The 18,233-nt window shown below is 41.9% G+C and overlaps 1 protein-coding gene across 3 annotated transcripts; it reads right to left on the reverse strand.

The window, feature by feature from the left end:
* Nucleotides 1-2,004: 2,004 nt before the first annotated feature.
* Nucleotides 2,005-16,961, reverse strand: agpat3 (1-acylglycerol-3-phosphate O-acyltransferase 3). Of its 3 annotated transcripts, none has more exons than XM_079169712.1 (10): nucleotides 16,779-16,961; nucleotides 9,065-9,123; nucleotides 8,744-8,974; nucleotides 8,448-8,617; nucleotides 8,203-8,364; nucleotides 6,832-6,985; nucleotides 6,642-6,744; nucleotides 5,329-5,404; nucleotides 5,017-5,215; nucleotides 2,005-4,869 (listed from the first exon to the last, which is right to left on the reverse strand). In XM_079169712.1, the coding sequence occupies exons 3-10, from the start codon at nucleotides 8,919-8,921 to the stop codon at nucleotides 4,778-4,780; spliced, it is 1,134 nt and encodes a 377-aa protein (XP_079025838.1). In that variant the 5' UTR covers nucleotides 8,922-8,974; nucleotides 9,065-9,123; nucleotides 16,779-16,961; the 3' UTR covers nucleotides 2,005-4,777. The 3 variants fall into 3 exon arrangements, with proteins under 3 accessions (XP_079025838.1, XP_079025839.1, XP_079025840.1); XM_079169713.1 differs by lacking the exon at nucleotides 16,779-16,961 and adding an exon at nucleotides 10,426-10,447; XM_079169714.1 differs by lacking the exon at nucleotides 16,779-16,961 and adding an exon at nucleotides 10,145-10,318.
* Between the last annotated feature and the right edge of the window lie 1,272 nt (nucleotides 16,962-18,233).

The following is an 18,233-nucleotide window of genomic DNA, read 5'->3' on the forward strand; positions in this document are numbered from 1 at the left end:
CAATTAATATGTATTCAAATATCAAGAACAAACTACATTTTAAACATTTTCCAATGAATTTGGATCAAATTAAAAGTTCATTCTGGACCATGGAAAGAGTAGTTCATGGTTACGATTGTGTGATGTGATTGAAAGCTCCATAACCGCTACCAAATGGACTGTCTTGGGCTTGTTTTTTTTCAAATATAAAAGTAAAGAATGAACTTTCAATCTCAACTTGTAAACCAGCAGGAATGAGAAGTCTTGAAACTCAGAAAAACTAGACATTTGAACATGACAGCTGACTCCAACTGTTGAGGACCTTTTGATGCAATTGAAGGAAAAACACTACATAGACCTTGCTGGGAGATTGTTTAGTCCATGTCTGTGCTCTTGCTTGCGCTTTTTTAACAGCCATAAACTTAAAGTTATAAAGCTGTTATACAATTGTGAAAAAGACACAATGCTACTAATTAATACTCAGTTAATTGTGAAAGGTAAGACCAAATGTAATTCAACAGCATACCTTTCCTTGTCTCTGCTCTGCAGCCCACTGAAACCATTTCTTCCATCAGATATTTCTTCAAAGACCACTTTGTTGGTCCTAAATGTAGAGCTGCGCTTTAATGGTTAACTCAGCTTTCTGCCTGAAAAGTTGTCAAAGTCCAGCCAACTCAACCAGTCATTTAAGTCTGAACATTATCTCTCCAAGTAGAGATACAGCAGCAGATGTAATCAGGTGATGTCATTTACCTGGCACCAATCAGGGCTGAGTAACATTTGATCAGTCGAAACTATTAAGTCTAATCCATTCAAATCACACCCACACCGTCCTGATGAGTTTTTCTACATTAGACTCTTAATACCTAAGGATGGTTTTTTTTCCAAATTCAGCTTTGATTGTTGCTTATTGAGTCATGAATAGTTGATATTCTACAGAAAACAAATCATGACTTGAAACCAAGGTTCTCTGGGCCTTTAAAGACCAATCAAGATGTTTGAACAGCAAGTATAGCATTAACAAAAGCAAGAACCACACTTATTCAGCTTCCTTGGAAAGCCTTTTTATTCAGGTTCAAATTCAGAGTTAATGCCACAGCTGTTGCATTGCCAGTCTTCAAAAAGAGTCCCTGAGTTAGAATTAACTCGATTCAGTGACTGTGCAATGGTGCACGTCATGCAAAAAGTAATCGCCTACAGTAAGAAACCATGATTAATTACAAAGTTGGGGAAAAAAAATCTTTGTAAGCATCATCTGTGCATGCCTGCAGCGTGCCGTGGCTTTAATTAGAAGAGAAGCATCACTGAAGGCAATTACAGCTCCAAACCTGAAAGGTGAGCCGGTGTCACGTATAACCTTTGCAGATATTTTCGTAAAGTGAACCCCCCCCCCCGGAGGCCAGCTCATGTTTAAATCTTCTTCTGATGTAGCTTTTCCAACAGTGGAACATTTCGAGCCTGAACTCGAGGCCCGTCATTCAAAATAACTATTGCAAAAAACAAACAAACAGAAGAGCACTGCTGCCATTTCTAAAAGTGATCATAATCATTTACATTATGTACATATTTATACAGTCTCAACATCCCGTCACACGTCCTGTGAGTATATATCAAAAATGTTAAGACATTTGATTGACGATTGGTTAAAGTGTCATTCAAAAGATCTACTGCTAAAGAAGAGCTACGTACATCTCTACAATTTCTAAAAGCGAATGAGACAGTCACCATTAACCTTTTGTACATATTTTCAGTTTACACCGTCTCACACTATCTTAATGGAAAATTGTGGATGTGTCATCATAAATGACGGATGATGGCTGTAAATGTGTCTCTGTGAAAATGGTTCCGTTGATGGATGAGACGAGATGGAGGGAGGAAAAGGTTGAAGCACGTTTTTTTTTTTGGTTTGGATTCAGCTTCTTCTGCCCCTGGACTCACTCTGAGCTATAGCCTTTGTATCGGACCGACTGTGCAAACAGAGAAACTCACACAAATAGAAATAAATCAAAAGCGTAAGAGTTGCTGTGAGATTAAATCCTTTAATATTATCAAGTGTTTTAGTTGAAGAAAACATAAAAATAGCTTTAGAAAACAAAAGTTGACACAAGAAGTGCCACTAACTCAATTATCCTTGAGATAAAAAAAAAAAAGAATCATTAAATTGTGTAAATTTGTAATGTTATTTGATTCCATTGGAGACCTCAGAAAAAAAGAACAGCAACCACAAGTTACATTTATATTCCTTTACTGAATAGAAAACATCCAGTGTAAAAAGTGTTTCTAAATACTTTGCTTAGTTTATTACCAGTCTTCTGAATAGGATTGTTACTGAATGACAGGATGAAGTGGACTGCATCGGTATCTGCTCTCTTGAGGGAAAAGACAGCAGGCCAAGATACTAAAGCTGTAAACAAATAGGTTAAGCAAGTCAAAGTATCTTCTTGTAAAAAATGTGAACTGATTACGAACAGAGCTCTTTGTGCACAAGAGCAGACTTCACCTAGTCTCATTTCTTTTTAATCCTTGATTAACTTTAGAACAAGCTTGCATGGCAACTAATTCCAGCAACTTGCTTGTTATACAGGAGGACAGAACAGGGGCTCAGTTAGCATCTAAATTTTCACACAAAATTTAAGCAGCACTGTCTATTAAGGCTTGTATGAAATCGGTCTGGTTTGAGATAAATCCACAGAGAGAGGATGTACACAACATATTGCTGCTGAGGAGAAAAAAAAAAAAAAGAAAAAGAAAACCAACAAAATATATGATTAACACTACAGAGAGGGGGAGGAGAGAGCAGGACACAACATGTCCCCTCCACGTCTTGCTACCATTGGTTGCGTTTTGGACCAGGAAAACTGGCTTTCAACACTGGAAGAGATCCACTCATGTACTGCAGCGGCCAACGTTCAATTTGTTGCAGTAAAAAAAAAACTCTGGGACGACCGATTTAAAAAATGGTGAAATGTATGAAGCTGTGCCACAACAATGGCTAGGACATCCAGTGAAACAAAAGCTGCCCGCGCACAGTTTGTGAGCAGCTTCCTAACGACTACAAGGAAGCAACAAACAAACAACTTTCTAGCTTTCCACTTCAATTAAAAAATGGCTTTTAATTATTCATTTGCTTTGGAAAAGGGTGACCATTCGAACATAATGCAGAGGTAAGAGGTGGGTGCTGTTTTAAAGGGGTGGTGAATGGGCAATCCCTTGCCTGAGCAAGCTTGATTTAAGGCAAAGGTTAAAACATCACGACTGCAGTCTATGTCGGGAAAGGAAAAATGATACGCCAACAGCTGCGAGGCTACATGAAGACAATACATGACCTTTTTCTGGGATCTGGTTACACTGAGATTCAAACACAAAAGCAGAACAGAGCAGTGTGCACTGCATTTAAACTGTCAAGCATCAGAGGAGAAGGGGTGGTAAGTTGAACGGCTTCAGTGTCTGGACTGGGATCGCTGGTTGAATTAACATCACATTTAGGGGTCCAAAAAAAAAAAAAAATGATAATATGTATGCAAATTCCTATTCATGTAAAGCAAGTGAAAATAGGAATAGAACTGAAAAACAAACAACAAAACGTGTCAATGAATCCGTGGGAGTTGGTGCTGCGCACTACACATGAGACCAGTAGCAGATGGTTCGGTGTCCTTGATGAGGACGGTTTTCACATTCGGAGCCCTTGCTTTAGTTTAGCAGACACCAGCCTCTCCATGCCAAGACGTTGAGGGGTCAGTTCACCAAAATCATGAGATGAAAAACAAAAAAAAACAGATTTTCCCCACTTAACCCTTGCTGTAGCTAGCCCTGGAGATGATGTGGGATTTGTGTTTCGAGATCTCTGCCCTGAGACTTCTGCTGCTAACCCAACACAGAGGTGGTGGACTGAATGTCAGTGGTTTAAAATGATACATGAAAAACCGTAACATCCATTTCAAGAAAGAATCCTACTTGGACAATCCAATGATGTCAATGTGGTCAGTTTATTATTATTATCATCATCATCATAATATTCTTTTCACAACCGACAAATGGTAACTGACGAAAGTCAGCATAGTCAACATTTGTATTGGCGGAGCAGTAGAAGTGTCAGCGGTGGATACCTCAGACTATCCGCCTGGCCGGATACCGAGAAGGAAAATGTTGAATGTTTTGTGATTTGGGTGAACAGACGCTTTAACAGTAAGAAAAGCAGGCTGGGCCTCAAGGCATCAGTTCTCATTACAAGTGAAATAAAAGGGAGTGAGATGTCCTACATGTTACAGACTGCTGTTGCAGAAACACATTGCCCCGGGATGGTTCCGATTGAAAAGATCAGATACGAATCTGCTTGGGTTCAGTGGGCAAAAAAAAAGAATGAGCACGTCACCACTCCCTAATTGGCTGATGACTCTGACAGGAAGTGGTTGGTAGAGCAGAGCAGGAAATGGGCTGACTGGCTGTCCATGTGACCTCAGACAGGTTAGGAGCTTAAACTCGGGTGTTACCGGGATTTAGTGGAACTTGGATGTAGGCGGTGGGATTAAGAAAGATGCATCGCCCCCTCCTTACGTTCTGTGTTACATAAGAGAGCTTGAACCCCAGACCCTCAATGCCCTCTCTCACTCTAGTGCAATTCATATTTCTAACTCTGGCCTCCATCATGTTTTCACTGCTGGGTCTCCTCCCCTGCCTGCCGACTGGCTCAACAGTGGGAGGAGAATGGAGTTGGGTAGGGGTGAGATGCCGCAGGTTGACAGAAACGGCTGTACACGGAGGGGGGAGAGGGACACACACACACACACACACACACACTTTAGTTTTCCTTCTTTGCCTCCGGGTTGCCGTAACTGGAGCCTGTTTTCTTCACCTCGGTGACGCCTATGAGGCGGCGGATAGCTATCGAGGCTGAGGAGAGAGCAAAGAGAGTAAATGAGGAAAGCGATTCAAACTTTAAACAAAACTGTGCATTCAGCAATTTGAATTTATTTTCTCCCCCCCAGGTACAGTCTAACATCCTCCAGTTACTTTTCATTCTAAAGGGCCGCCACCTACCTATGATGAGGAAAATGATAAAGCCAATGATGAGCAGGGGGGAGCCACTGACGACCACTCCGCAAGCAAAGTTGATGAGGGGCGAAAGCAGCAGGGTGGCCCAAAACAGGAAGTTCAGCAGCGTCCACGGCCTGCGACGGGTGGTTATGGTGGGTCCGGGGAACTTGCCTTCCTTTTTGTAGATTTCCTGTAAGGCATCCTGAGCAGGAGAGGAAGAAGCATTGGTTTAGTAACCTCCCTTATACTTACCTTAAGGTATCTGAAAGTGTTCCCCGAGGTTAATTAGGAGACGACTAGAATTTTAAAGGTTACCTTCTCCTGGTAGAGCTTGTGCAGCCAGATTGCACACTCTTTCTCATCAGCTGGTATGTCCTCCACAGGAAACCGCCTGGTTGGGAAAGAAAAAAAAACAACAACATTGTCTTATACCTTGAGATTCCTGAAACTACAGCGATTAGACACTAGCTAACCAACAGTCAGATTATTTTCGTTTTGACAGTGAGAAATGAGCAACCGACTTGCTGATCTATTATGGAATTTAAATGCTCATAGAGCTGAAGGACCTTTAAACGAATGCTGTGAACTTCAGGTGCATTGAGACCTGATGAATCGGATTGGCACACCACACATTTTACTACTTGGTCACCAAGTTTCTTTTTCTCCCCAGTTAGAGTTGTTCCGATACCAACGATCGGATATCACCTCATTTAATCCATCGGCTCATTTTCGTTACAGAGGAACAACGACACGTGTCACCCGCTACCCGATCTGTACTGCACATGTGCAAACCAGTACTACACACCTGTGGCTAAACACTCTTGTGCACCTCATTTTTACTCTGATAATGCTAACAGCTAACGTACTGAGGTTGCATTGAGTTATAATTATGATGCGTTAAAGCTCTACTCCGCAAACGTTACGATAAAAAAAATTAAATAAATTATAACTTAATCAGGATGTACCTTGTCAAATTTAGTTTTTATAACTATCAGTTAATTATACATTTAATAAATTCACACATTATCTATTTATTACATCAGCAAGATTTCTTGTAAACATTTTTTGTAACAAACGAAGGCATCCAGCTAACATTTCATGAAAGAGTATAACTCTCAAATCATAATATAATGGACAAGAAGATGCAACAGAAAACATTTCATGACAACAATGTAAAATCACTTGTGGTCTGTTATGATGGTTTCTCACCAGCAGGGGGCTCCCTCACCTTAAAACTCTCTCACTGCACCATAGAGCATCTATTCTTGTGCTGAGGGATTTCTTTAAATTCACCGGTATGTTTAAGTAACTCTAGTCTACTGAACCTTGTTACCACAAAACTAAAAAAAGTATCTTCCTGTACTCTCCTTTTTCTAAATTGAGTACAATGAAGAAACACTAAATCTCTCTCATTAAGTTTTGCTGCACAGACAAAAGACTGAGCTTGTCCCCGACATTTCAACGGTCTCTTTCATTGCTGTGGGACAACAATGCAGTTGGTAGGAGGCCAAAAGGTTTAGAACACATTCATCTTGTTCCATTTGAAGAAACTTCGTAAAGCTGGCGTTGTAATGCATCATTATTACAATAAGTGATGATTCAAAAGGTAAACGGAGGGTGGAGCTCACCTAACACTCAGGTCGGCTTTGTATTTTTTGCCGTTGACGATGCCCAGCAGAGTAGGAGTTTGGTCGTCTTTGAAGTTCAGAGTCACGTCGTACACAGCAGTTACTGTAAGAAAGAGAAACACAGGTTAAGAACAATGGACTCGTATGTGAACCGAGCATGGTGAAGTCTGTGCGTGCTTGTACACCCTACCTGTGCCCTTAAGACACTGCAGTGTGGTGGTGAACCCTTTGGTTCGGGGCAGTAGGTGGTATTTGAGCTTGGGCAGGCCTTTACTCTCGGCAACCTGCATACTGATTTGGTGCTTCGTCTCTGTGAAGCGGGTTCCCTCGCAGTACAGCAGAAACTGTGGAGGGAGAGGAGCTGTGTTAATGCGCACAAGCAAAGCAAAAGATAAAAAGAATCACACCAGACTTGACCTTTTCCTTTGTCCTAGCCGCTACCTCACAGGTCGATTCACCTCAGTGGAACACTATGCTGAAATAAAGTCAGCCTCTTATCTCAATAGGCAGGTGGAGATGTTTCGCTTGTTTATCTGAACACATGAAAACTATGTCATCAGCAGTGGCCTAACGCTTGACTTAAGTTAATGAGATCAACTGCTGATCTGCCTAATCTCAGCTGGTGAACTGATCGAGTCAAGGTGAAAATCTGAAACACACGGAGCTTTACACCTTCGGTAAAAGGTGCTCAACGAGCAGCCGGACCTGCTGCCACCAATGTAAGCCACTCGCTTGTTTGAAACAGTGAAGGGACATGTTGCCCGGGGCCGTTTATGCACAGAGGAAAGCTCAGTTCATCGAGGTTCAGAGAAAAGAGAAAAAAAAAAAGAAACACACACACACACACACACACACACACCCTCCTGTTGAGAGCTTTTAAATACAGCTGGTGTACTGTAGGATGTGTGTGTACATCAAGATACACAAGTAGAGCTTGAGTAGAGAGAAACTGTGTCAAAGGGCAGCGTCTGCATTTCCTCATATAGAGTATTTTATCCCCATGAATCCTTACGAATTCCAGTCCATCATAACTTGGATCTTATTTTTGTAGTTTTTACTTAATAGTCGTTTGTATGAATAACGTTGAATTCACCAAGTTAACAGTTTAATGTACAAACCCAAGCCGTCATACAATTGAACGGGTTTTTAACAAACTCTTTCGTTAGTCAGTCAAAATTGTAAGAAAAAACAAAAAGGCAAACGGTGATGTCACACCCAAACTGCTCAACTTAAGACGTTTACAGGCTGAGTTTGTTGACCTTTGACCTGCTATACTGGGTGTGTAGATGTGCTCACAGTTTTCTCTGTGCACTGAGGAATTGTTACTCAACGTACGGGTGTTAACACATTTGATTTCACCTCCAAATAAATTACTTCCTGGCCTGTCGGACTTCTTTTGAGCGATCTCAGCAAAATGGACTTAGTGCAATTCCACTTTATCCTACATTTCACTGACATGATGTAGTCAAGTAACTACACGTCTAATTGTTACCAAGAAGTCTACTCTGACTGGGTAAGAGTCGAGTGTAGCAGCAGGACAAGGACTCCGATGTGTACCTACCCACATATATTCAGGGTAGTCTTTGAGCTGGCTCAGCCCCTTGAAGACAGTCTTTCGGTCCTCCTCCCACTTTCTTTTGCAGAAGACTATTTCGAGGAAGTACCAGGTCCAGCCAATCAGAGGAACCTTCAGTAGCTCGTGTTTGGCGAGCACTTTTGAACTCTAGAGAGAGAGGATTGGGTAAGAATGATGAAGTCCGACTACAACAAATAGTTCACTGGATTAACGATCGCTTCATTACTAACCCCTAGGATGCCGAATCTTTCGCACATGGTCCAGCCACACAGGAAGTCGATTTCGTAGTTGTGGTTGAGGATGGTGATGACATGCTCTTTGCCGAACTTGTCCACCGTAGCTTGGTCAGTGTATAAGGTGCATTCTGTGCCTGACCACCACTCCAGCAGCATCACCAGCTCTGAGGAGAGACGACAACACACCATGTGCACTGGGACAACGCTAGTATACTACAGAGTGTCTTTTAAGTTTTGTATTGCACTAAAGAAAACTATAACGTGTAAACATAGGCGTATAATGTACTCACGACTCCAGAGGGAGTAGGCCAGCCGGCAGTTGATTTTACGATAGAGCTGCTTGTTGATCGGCCAGAGGATGCAGGTGAGGAGCTGAATGAAGTTTATGATGAGGCCGCTCACCACGAACACAAAGCCCATCAGCAGCTGCAGGATGAACAGGCTCTTCAGGAATGCCAGCAGAGCCATGGCTGAGGAGCCTGGAGAGCTGAGTAGGCTCCTTTCTATACACTATGACCAACCTGGGAGAGGGCAGAAACAGAACAATGTGGTCCGTTTACGTCTGTGGTTCTGCAGGCAAACATGCCTTCAGTAATTCAAACATGTCTTACCACGGTGGGATCCCTTTTACAAGCCGCGTTTACACGGTCCGTCAGCCAGTACTACAGACCTGAAGGAGACAGAAGAACAGAAGTGGAGCGAACGGTTCATCAAACAGGCGGAATGCACTTTTCAACAAAGCTGTGTCAAACAATTACACATCGGTTTGACGAAGCGCATGGTTACAAAGTTTAGATTTTGAGTGTCTGTCCTTGTTTTGACTGACCGTTTACAAAAAGGCTGTGAGACAGAAGGTTGGCATCCATCCATCCATTTCAATAAACTACTCAGATTCAGGTTTTATATTCTATAGTTCCAATAAAAATTACAAAAAGTACACGCCTAAGAAAACTAAAGGTGATGTCACACCTGTAGTTTGGTGTATTTGGTCATTACAGCTGGCAGGGACATAACGCACTTATAGCCAACTTTATTCTTCACAAGTGTTTTTGTCTGAAGTTACGATCAATGAGTACTCCCCCATCAGGCCGGCCATGAATGGACTGTTCCCACATCTGCACTAAAGCCCATTAAAGTGTAGGTCAAGCCAGTTTAAAGCTGTTCTGAGAAACTTTTCTAATCCGAGTTGTCCTGTAACTCAATCCACTTCTGCCAACTGGGCCTCGACCTGCTTTCTTTTAAACTGCAGGTAGCGCTTTTTTATTTAGTGACAGCATCAACCATCAACATCAGAGCATATGGCAACATAGTTAATAAAACTATTTCACTCTGGGTAAGAAGTGCTCGATTTGATTTGCCAGAAAAAAGCACTTTCAACGTAAAGCATCAATACTAAACTCAAAGTTCTGTTCATTATGAAAGATAAAACTGATTTATCACACTGTATGATCAACTATGCAGTACATCACCATATCTGCAGTCCCCTGCAGTCACTGACACAACTGTGTCAGTGATTCAGCCCAAAAAACCCCCCCCAAAAAACAGGCTGTCTGGTGTTTGCCTGCAGGCTGGACAACACAGGAGTGACACGGTGTCACACTGAGACAACAGTCTCTACCCACAGACACCGTCTCATTCAGATAGCGTCTGCAATGATATTGTAGAAAATGTAGAAATCCCCGATGCCTTACCTCAAGCCTGTATCATTCAATAAAGTACTATAATTAAGCCATGTCGACACAGGTCCAGGTCATTGTGGGAAACTAATGAAGACAACTCGATTGATTTAGTGCAACCAATCCATCTCAAGACACTGCAACACAACACACAGAACAACAAAGTAGCTGAGGAGTGAAGGAAATTAAATCTCACGCTTTTCCACAGCGCTGCAGCTCGGCCTCCTGGACAAACGAACATAAAATTGTTTCTTAATCTCGGCGGTTGGGACACACTGAAGTGTTGCAACACTCACGTGTCATCTATCGCCTGATGATTGTGATCAGTCCAAACATCCACAGTTTGTCTCTGTGATTTATGTTACAGATACGACCTTTGTTCCCACTGGGGGGAGAGCGGCTTCAAGGGGTAAAGTCACACTAGTGCAGATTCATCCCGGGGATCCCGGAACGTATTTAGAAGGGCGGTAACGCTACAACACTGAAGAATCAAAGAGGGGGATGTGTTGTAAATACAAAATGCAAACAAACATACATGCGGTTGTGTTTCAGTCAGCGTGACAATGATGAACAGAAGTCGGTAAATGCACTAGTTGGGGAAATGTTGCAACTTGCTAAGGAAAAGATTAAATTTGGTGTCGTTTGGCCACCAGCAGCTAACAGAGAAGTTCCCCGACAAGCAGTTACTCTGCGTGAGAGCTTGGAGAGACGCATTTCCAAACATAACATGAACTTTGTTCTTACTTTCTTCCACATTCTCTATACATGGAGTCATAAAAGTCGGAACAAGCACATTTTCACTCGAGCTGAAATGGAGGCCATAATTCACGGTGCCGAGAGCAAAGTGCCTCTTACCACTGAATTTGTGTGCATTCACGCCGCCTCCGAAAATAACTTTGCATTGCAAAATGAAACTAGCCTTCAGCACTCAACACATTTGCTTTGAGAATTATGGTTAAAGGGCAAAACAAGGTGTCAGGGAAATGTTAGTCCAACAAAGAGTTGTACATTCTTGTATTTTTTGGTTTTATTTTGATGATGAATCATGATTCGAATAATCAGTAGAGACGGCCCCAAGTCCGTTCACATTTCGTAAGTGTTTTGTCTTTTTTTGCCTGCATCATTGTACAAAGAGCAATTCGGGAGCGACAACGTGGCACGCTGCAAACTTTACAGACAGAGTCTCGTCTCAAAATGACCAAACCACAAAACTACCTGCGATGGAAGGTGAGAAAGGTAATAGAAACGGGAAGCGGTGCGAAGGCGGACAGCACAAGGCAGTGGCTGCTCTAACATTCTCAGGTACGGTGTTGACTCGTCAGCAAAGTCGCATAAATTACTTTTGAACCCCACGCTGGTACAACCGCCTCTACGGTCAGTGTTCAGCAGCCCAGCAGGAGAGACGCTCTGGGTCGTTAGGATTAAATGAAGTCTGTTCAGCTGGACGCAGACTTTTACTTTCTCTGACCATCTATAAAATAGGAAAATGCATGAAACAATGAACCACAAGCACATGACAAATCGGTGAACTGAAGGCGACCCTTCGACGCTTAAGAGCAGACTGTAACAAAACATTTGCATTTCCAAACAAAAACGGAGTAATGTGGACATGGCCCGAGTCTCCTGATCCAGGGACAGCCCTAAAACATTCATTTAAGAGAGTCTATTGTTGGCATTTCACACCAAAATGGATTTAAAAAAAAGATAAACTGGTGAAACTGAAAATATTCTGCAAACTACAATGCTTGGGTAGAAAAAACTAAACATTTCCAATTGTCATAGTTAAACTTTATTTAAAGTATTGAGGGTTTGCCTTGTATTGTGAATCTGACTGAATGTATTTGGGGTTAGGGGTGTCTGTCCAACACTAATGTTATGTTTAGTTTAAAAAACGTCTTAAAATGACATTTTGAAAAAATAAAATCCGACGCTCAGGCCTGGCGGGCCTGGATCAGTGCTCCATTTCAGATATTTGGGTTAGTAGTTTGGATAAGAGTCGACGGTAAAAAAATATTCACATCAAGCCCAATCAGAATATCACCACTACTGAGCCTAAAACACAATGACTTCATCATTCACACGATCACACATCAACCTTTCTCTGTGGTTGAACCAAACGTCAGGTGTTCTCTTGTTAAGACCATATCTTGTTTGCATTGGGGGTTTCGAGGACCTCATAACAAAAAGTAGTATTAAATGACATTCAGAGAATCAAACATTTGGTTCGACCATAAAAAAAACAAACAGCCAGCGGAGATCCACCTCGCTGTGGATACAGGCCCACCTGTACAAGCCCACGAAGATTAGAGACGCTGACTGGGTTAAAGCTGCTTAAGGCCAAACAGACGCTTCTGCTCCAAAGGACTGCTGAAATGTACATACAACAAAAACTCGAGCCTGATCCTGGCAGGCACTGCACCCTTGTCAAGTCATTTTAATTCTAAAAATTTGGCTCGCAAAAGGTCTGCACACGGTTAAGCCCTGGAGTGCCATGCTGACTTCTATCTCCATTACAAGTTCTAGTAAAACTGGTCGGGCCCGTCCCAGCCCAGGCAAACAACCTCTCAACTTACCAGTAGACATAGTAGGTCATTGCCAAGACCACCAATGCCCCACAAATCCCAGTGAAGATCATCACGGCGCTCTGGTTCAGCATTCTGGCTCCTGGTATTTCACCAAATCAAAGCCAGAATAGTAAAAAAGAACATAAAGAAGGGTCCTGCAAAGAGCAGTGGATCGTCACAGGCTGCACTGCTTCATCGCCATGATAATCCCACAGAAGGAGAGCGAGAGAGGGGGGATTATGATGATGACGGCAACAACACAGATCCCGGATTCTGCTGGAGGAGCAAACTATTCGGCAGAAGAGTCTCAGAGTTTCATGTAACGAGGAGATTTACCAATAAGAATGGATCTTCATTGAGAGCAAGGGCAAAAAAAAAAACCAGCCCCGGAAGACAGAGAGGGCTCACTTCTGGGAGCAGGGAGACACACATGTACTGTAAGCAGCGACTTACATGCATCCCATCCTGTAATCCAATAGATCAGATTAGGGCTGATTAGCGGGCTATGGGCACCCTGGTTATGTCACATTTCATTAAAATTAACAAAGAGAGGGCTCTCCACAACCACGGCAGAGTTAGCGGAAGGGCATCTGTTACGCTAGAGGAACCAATCATGTAGAAGTTCTCGTCTCGCCATTGGTCACCTGTTAGTGACACCTCGCATTAGGCAGAAGTGCTGACCTGAAAGAGAGGGCCAATAGTTTCCTTAAACGACCTCTTTGTGTGTGTTGCCGAGCCGTGCTTGGTTTCTCTCCGGTCAAGTGTAATTGGGGATGAATTAAGCAAAAGCCTGGAAATCACTGATGTTTATACGACTCTGTCTGTCTGTCTGTCTGTCTGTCTGTCTTCTTGGCAGTACCTTGGGGAGCTGGAAACTATTTACAACAGTATTGCTCAGCCACACGGACATGGCAGACAGGGCTAGTGGGCAAGCTAAAAAAAGCCGTCGGGTTCCCACACAGTGTTAATGTCAAAGGCGGTTCAGACAAGCTGGCAGAGAGAAGCAGAAATGAACTCCAGCGTTTACTGAAGCAGATGCGTCGAAGGTTAGAGTACAGTCCTGAGGCCTTAGCACCAAAAATAAACAAAATACATTGTGATAGCTTGACAATGAAGGTCATGTATGTTTCACAGTATTAAGTGCTCTCAATCCCGTGCATAGCAACACCGTCATGCTGAGCACTCAGTAGCAATGTCAGTCATGCAGTTGTTCGTTGGGTCAAGTGTGATATCTCAAAGCCACACTGCTGACTATCACCAAGAGCCAGAAGTTAGGCGGTGGTACTCTTGGCAAGTGAAAATGTGCATTCATTTCCTTTGATTGTGAACATGCACACACGGGTCAAAAGCTGAATACTTTGAGGAGAATACACCAGGAAACATTTAACTTGCAATTGATCAGGTTAAATACCAATTTTGTTGGTCAATATTGGATTTCATAGTTTAAAAGATGGGCCTAAACTGAAATTAGCACCATCATGGCAAAGTCATTTATTGCAATAATACAAACAACATGCACAATAGATTATAATGACTGTATATCATTATCAAAACATGCAATTCATTGATCCTAAAATTGTCTTGAGTAGTCGTCTACCATCGAGAACAATCTAAGATCTTTGCATTCACTACAACAATCACTGCGGGTGTAGTTCATTTCTCTCCGCAGCGTAAACAGTGTCCTTGAGCATGCTCAGTGATGCACGTCTGGCAAAAAAAAAAACAACACTCTTGAGAACAGACTAATGCAGTCGCCGAGTTATGTGGAATTCATTTCAAATATACGGCAGTTAATATTGAGGAAATCTACTCAAACAGTCCATGCAAAGTGTCAACAGGACGGTTTCTCAGAAAGGACAGGCGGTATTTAACAAATAATGTAAATGGTGGCTGACATAGAAAGGCCTTGCATCACTTTAAACAAGGTTACAACCCTTTCAAAGCTCCCTCTGGACTCTGGAGGTAGCCATAGTAAGAGGTGATGACTGATAACACTCAAGGATATATATAAAAAAAAAAAGGTCCTTCTTGCTGTAGTCAGCAAAATAATGGGACTAATGGCAAAAGGAGGAGGGGGGGGGGGGGGGGGGGGTGATGGGTGAAATCAACTGCTGGAGTATGAACACTGAGTTGAGTATGGAAATTCAAAGTTACTTTGCAGTCACGAAAATGATTACATGGTTAGTAGAACTAAACACTGCTAGTGTGGGATTAGCTGTTAAGATGGCACTGCTCAGACAAAAAGGCGTAGCCACACGTGCATGTCTCAAAGTCTTTCAGGGCAATACTTGATTAGCCGATAAAGAGTTCACTTTACTGCGTGCCAACGTGTCCTCAGACTTTGAACCAACCGTTTTGAAGCAGAGGCTTCAATTTGGCTACTATTGCAACACATGCAAGCGTTGTTATATATAGCACGTCACTTCTGTTCACACTTAGGTTTATGAGGCCGCAAATGTTGTAAGACATTGTAATTACACTGTTTGACATTTAGGCCTATGCAGAGTCCTGTCCCCTGCATAAACACTCACACAGACTTCTGAAATGCTGTGGACTGTGAAGGGATAATCAAAAATGAAATGAACTTGACTGTGCTTATCGTTTATGAGAAACTGAGCAAGCGATAAAGACTTTGGTGTGCACATAACGTAAAATAAGAAGCTAGTAACTTCTGCAACGTATAGATGTCTGCAGTTTTTTTTTATTTACTGTACATCAGTCATAAGTAACGATGTCTACAGGTTTTATCTGATTAATTGAGCACTGGCTATTGGGAGTCCCTGTGGCCAGCGGGATAAATATGTTATTACCACCAGTACTAAGATTAGACAGTCAAAGGGTCGATTCTCTCAACAGAAAATTAACAGATTGCAATTTAGATAAGCAGCCATTTGTCATGGTCATTCATCAGATTCCCGAAAAATGATACACACGCCTTACGAACTATCTGTTCATGTATAACAATAATCATTCATCACCAGCGTAGCCACACACTAAAGCAGTCCAGGCTTCTCTCTGTGAAGTTGTGTCGTATGCAGCATGGAACCAATGAGTAAATATACATATTACCATTAAACATTCATAACAAGACAGATGCTGTATCAATGGAGTAACCATAGAAGTCTAATTTAACAAGGTGGACAGTAGCGTGACAACACAGCTGCCTCTTGCACAAATAAAGCATGAACAGTCAAAGCACTTGTATGATCCTAGTAGCATCATTTAAACCCCAAAATAAACGGTGACATTACTTGCCTGTCACACACGCGTACTGCTGGCTGCGTTGCTTAAGGTTAAAGTTGAACTGCTGAAAGAGTCGCAGACTGGACTGAACTCCAGTAACCTTACGTCTGATGTTGTGGTCACACCACAACATGACGTACAGCAATGGGCACAATGTCAAGTGTCATGGTGTGTTTTTTTTTTTAAACGATATTTTGTTATCCAAGTTACTCTGACATATCACACTGTGTGCCACGTCCGTGTACAAACGTGTTTAGTCTTAGATGTGCTGCTCTTTGGCCCCCGAAATAAAATGCACTCGTGCACTGTGCATTATTGCAAAATGCACTAGTGCAGCAAGGCTAGCTTAAAAAAAGAAGAAGAAGCTAAATTAAAACTAGCCAGCATGTCCCTTCTGTCCAACCAACACATGTTATGACTGCGGCCGTACATTAAGCTAGCTGCGCGGTGTAGTCAAAGTTGCTAAAACACAGATCATTCCACGTCTTTAATACATCTTAAAATAAAATGATCCGGTCCGTGTCCTGCTATTGCTATCAGAGGCAACACATAAGTTACCGCTAGCGGACAGAGAGAAGCCTTCAGCTGACGTTAGTGTGCAGCACAAGGACGGAAGTGCGCTGCTAACGGGCTAGCATGCTACATTAACAAATCCAGGGTAGCTAAAGTATCAAGTATATTTTGGGAGGATTATGCAGTCGGATATTTAGACATGCCAAAGCTAATGAGAGCCAACTCATTCATATACATTATCCGTCATTAGACAAGTGACCTGTGTCACTTTATGCTATGCTATGCTAACGCTAGCAGTCAGTGTCAGTAACGGTACTGTAACGGCTTACCTGGGAATTATTCACTTGGGAGTCGGTAGATTTTCTTGTACTTTTTCCACTGCTTCCTTGGCTTCAGGGGCGTAAAAATAACTCGGTTGTAAGGAGTTCTTCTTACTTCGGAGGTTTTCCTCAAACGCAATAAAGAAAGACTTGAGGTTAATGCGATTTGCAAGAGCGCTATTGTTTGTCTGTCAAAGCCCCACGTTTCCTCAAAGCCCATCTGAAGGTGGATGCATGTCCTACATCCGGTCCGGCCCCCCATTTATCTTCACAATTAAATTAAATACGCAATCTTTCTTTCTTTTTTTAAATAACGGGCCTACCAGTTCAAGGACAGGTAAAAGCAGTTGCATAGTACAAGTATATTTATTAGAAATTACCTGTGTATTATGTCGTATATTACTGATTACATCAGTTTATAGATCAGGCTATTATTGAAAATGTATTGCATGTTATAAGTATTCCTTCGTCTCAGAAAGAGACATTTAAACTCCAGTATCCAAAACATAAATAAAGAAATATTGCAAAAATCTTAAACATGACAGCCTAAATTGGATATATAGGATTTTGACGGTGCATGTGTAATATTGCATAAGGAATTCACATTTTACCGGATATTTTACTAACAAATTCCAACCTTACACAGCCAATAACGTCATATTATACCCTGCATAGATGTGCATGTTTGATCAACTTTAGACCTCTTTAGCCCTCTGCTGGTGTTTTTGCATAGCTGCAGTATAAGTCGGAAGAGGAAGTCATAATGTCTCAGACATGAACCGGTCACTACAACAAATTCATCCTTTCACTTTCACAACGAAACTGGGAGTTTATCATTCAGTTTGCATTATAGATAATGCACACACATAATGCGTCCTTCTAAATGTGCTTACTGTATTCAGGTTGCCGTTGAGCAGACATAATGGCCTGCCTGGTTATTTGGGTTAATGCTGGCTATTCATACTGTGGGTGGATTAGTGCTGACAGCACAGAGCGTCACCTGGCCCTAATCGCACAATATAGCACCTGGGAGCTGACTTGTTTGCCTTTCGTATTTGCGTCTTGCTATTATTTACTTACCCTTTCAAATTGAAGCACCTAGTCTGATTTCTCCTTTCATCCTCTACATGAAAATCAAATGCAACCATACCAGTTTTAAATAGATCATTAGCCTGTATTTTAAACAACTTTTTAAATGACACTTTAGACTTTTTTCTTTCGTAAAAGTTGGTCATAATTTAAGTTTAAATGTATCAAAGTATTCAAGTGAACAATGTGTCACTTTACATCTCTAGTTTAATTTTTTACAAATAGCACGTTTATTTTCTTTTGATCCCAGACATCCCCTCTCATTATCCATATTCAACCTGAACTTGATTTGGGGATTATAGGTCTGCACGTGTTTAACATTTACAAAAGGAATAAAAAAAGTTATTTGTACGCAAGACAAGAGTAAAATTCCCT

Source organism: Pholis gunnellus, assembly GCF_910591455.1.
Source record: "Pholis gunnellus genome assembly, chromosome: 12".
NCBI lineage: Eukaryota > Metazoa > Chordata > Actinopteri > Perciformes > Pholidae > Pholis > Pholis gunnellus.

What these genes read in the sequence shown, in the direction of transcription:
- agpat3 (XM_079169712.1), bottom strand. Translation starts at nt 8,921, where the DNA reads ATGGCTCTGCTGGCATTCCTGAAGAGCCTGTTCATCCTGCAGCTGCTG. An exon ending in GGCCTACTCCCTCTGGAGTC is followed by an intron (nt 8,618 to 8,743) that starts GTGAGTACATTA and finishes GTCTCTCCTCAG; the next exon opens with AGCTGGTGATGCTGCTGGAG. An exon ending in AAAGCCGACCTGAGTGTTAG is followed by an intron (nt 5,405 to 6,641) that starts GTGAGCTCCACC and finishes TTTCCCAACCAG; the next exon opens with GCGGTTTCCTGTGGAGGACA.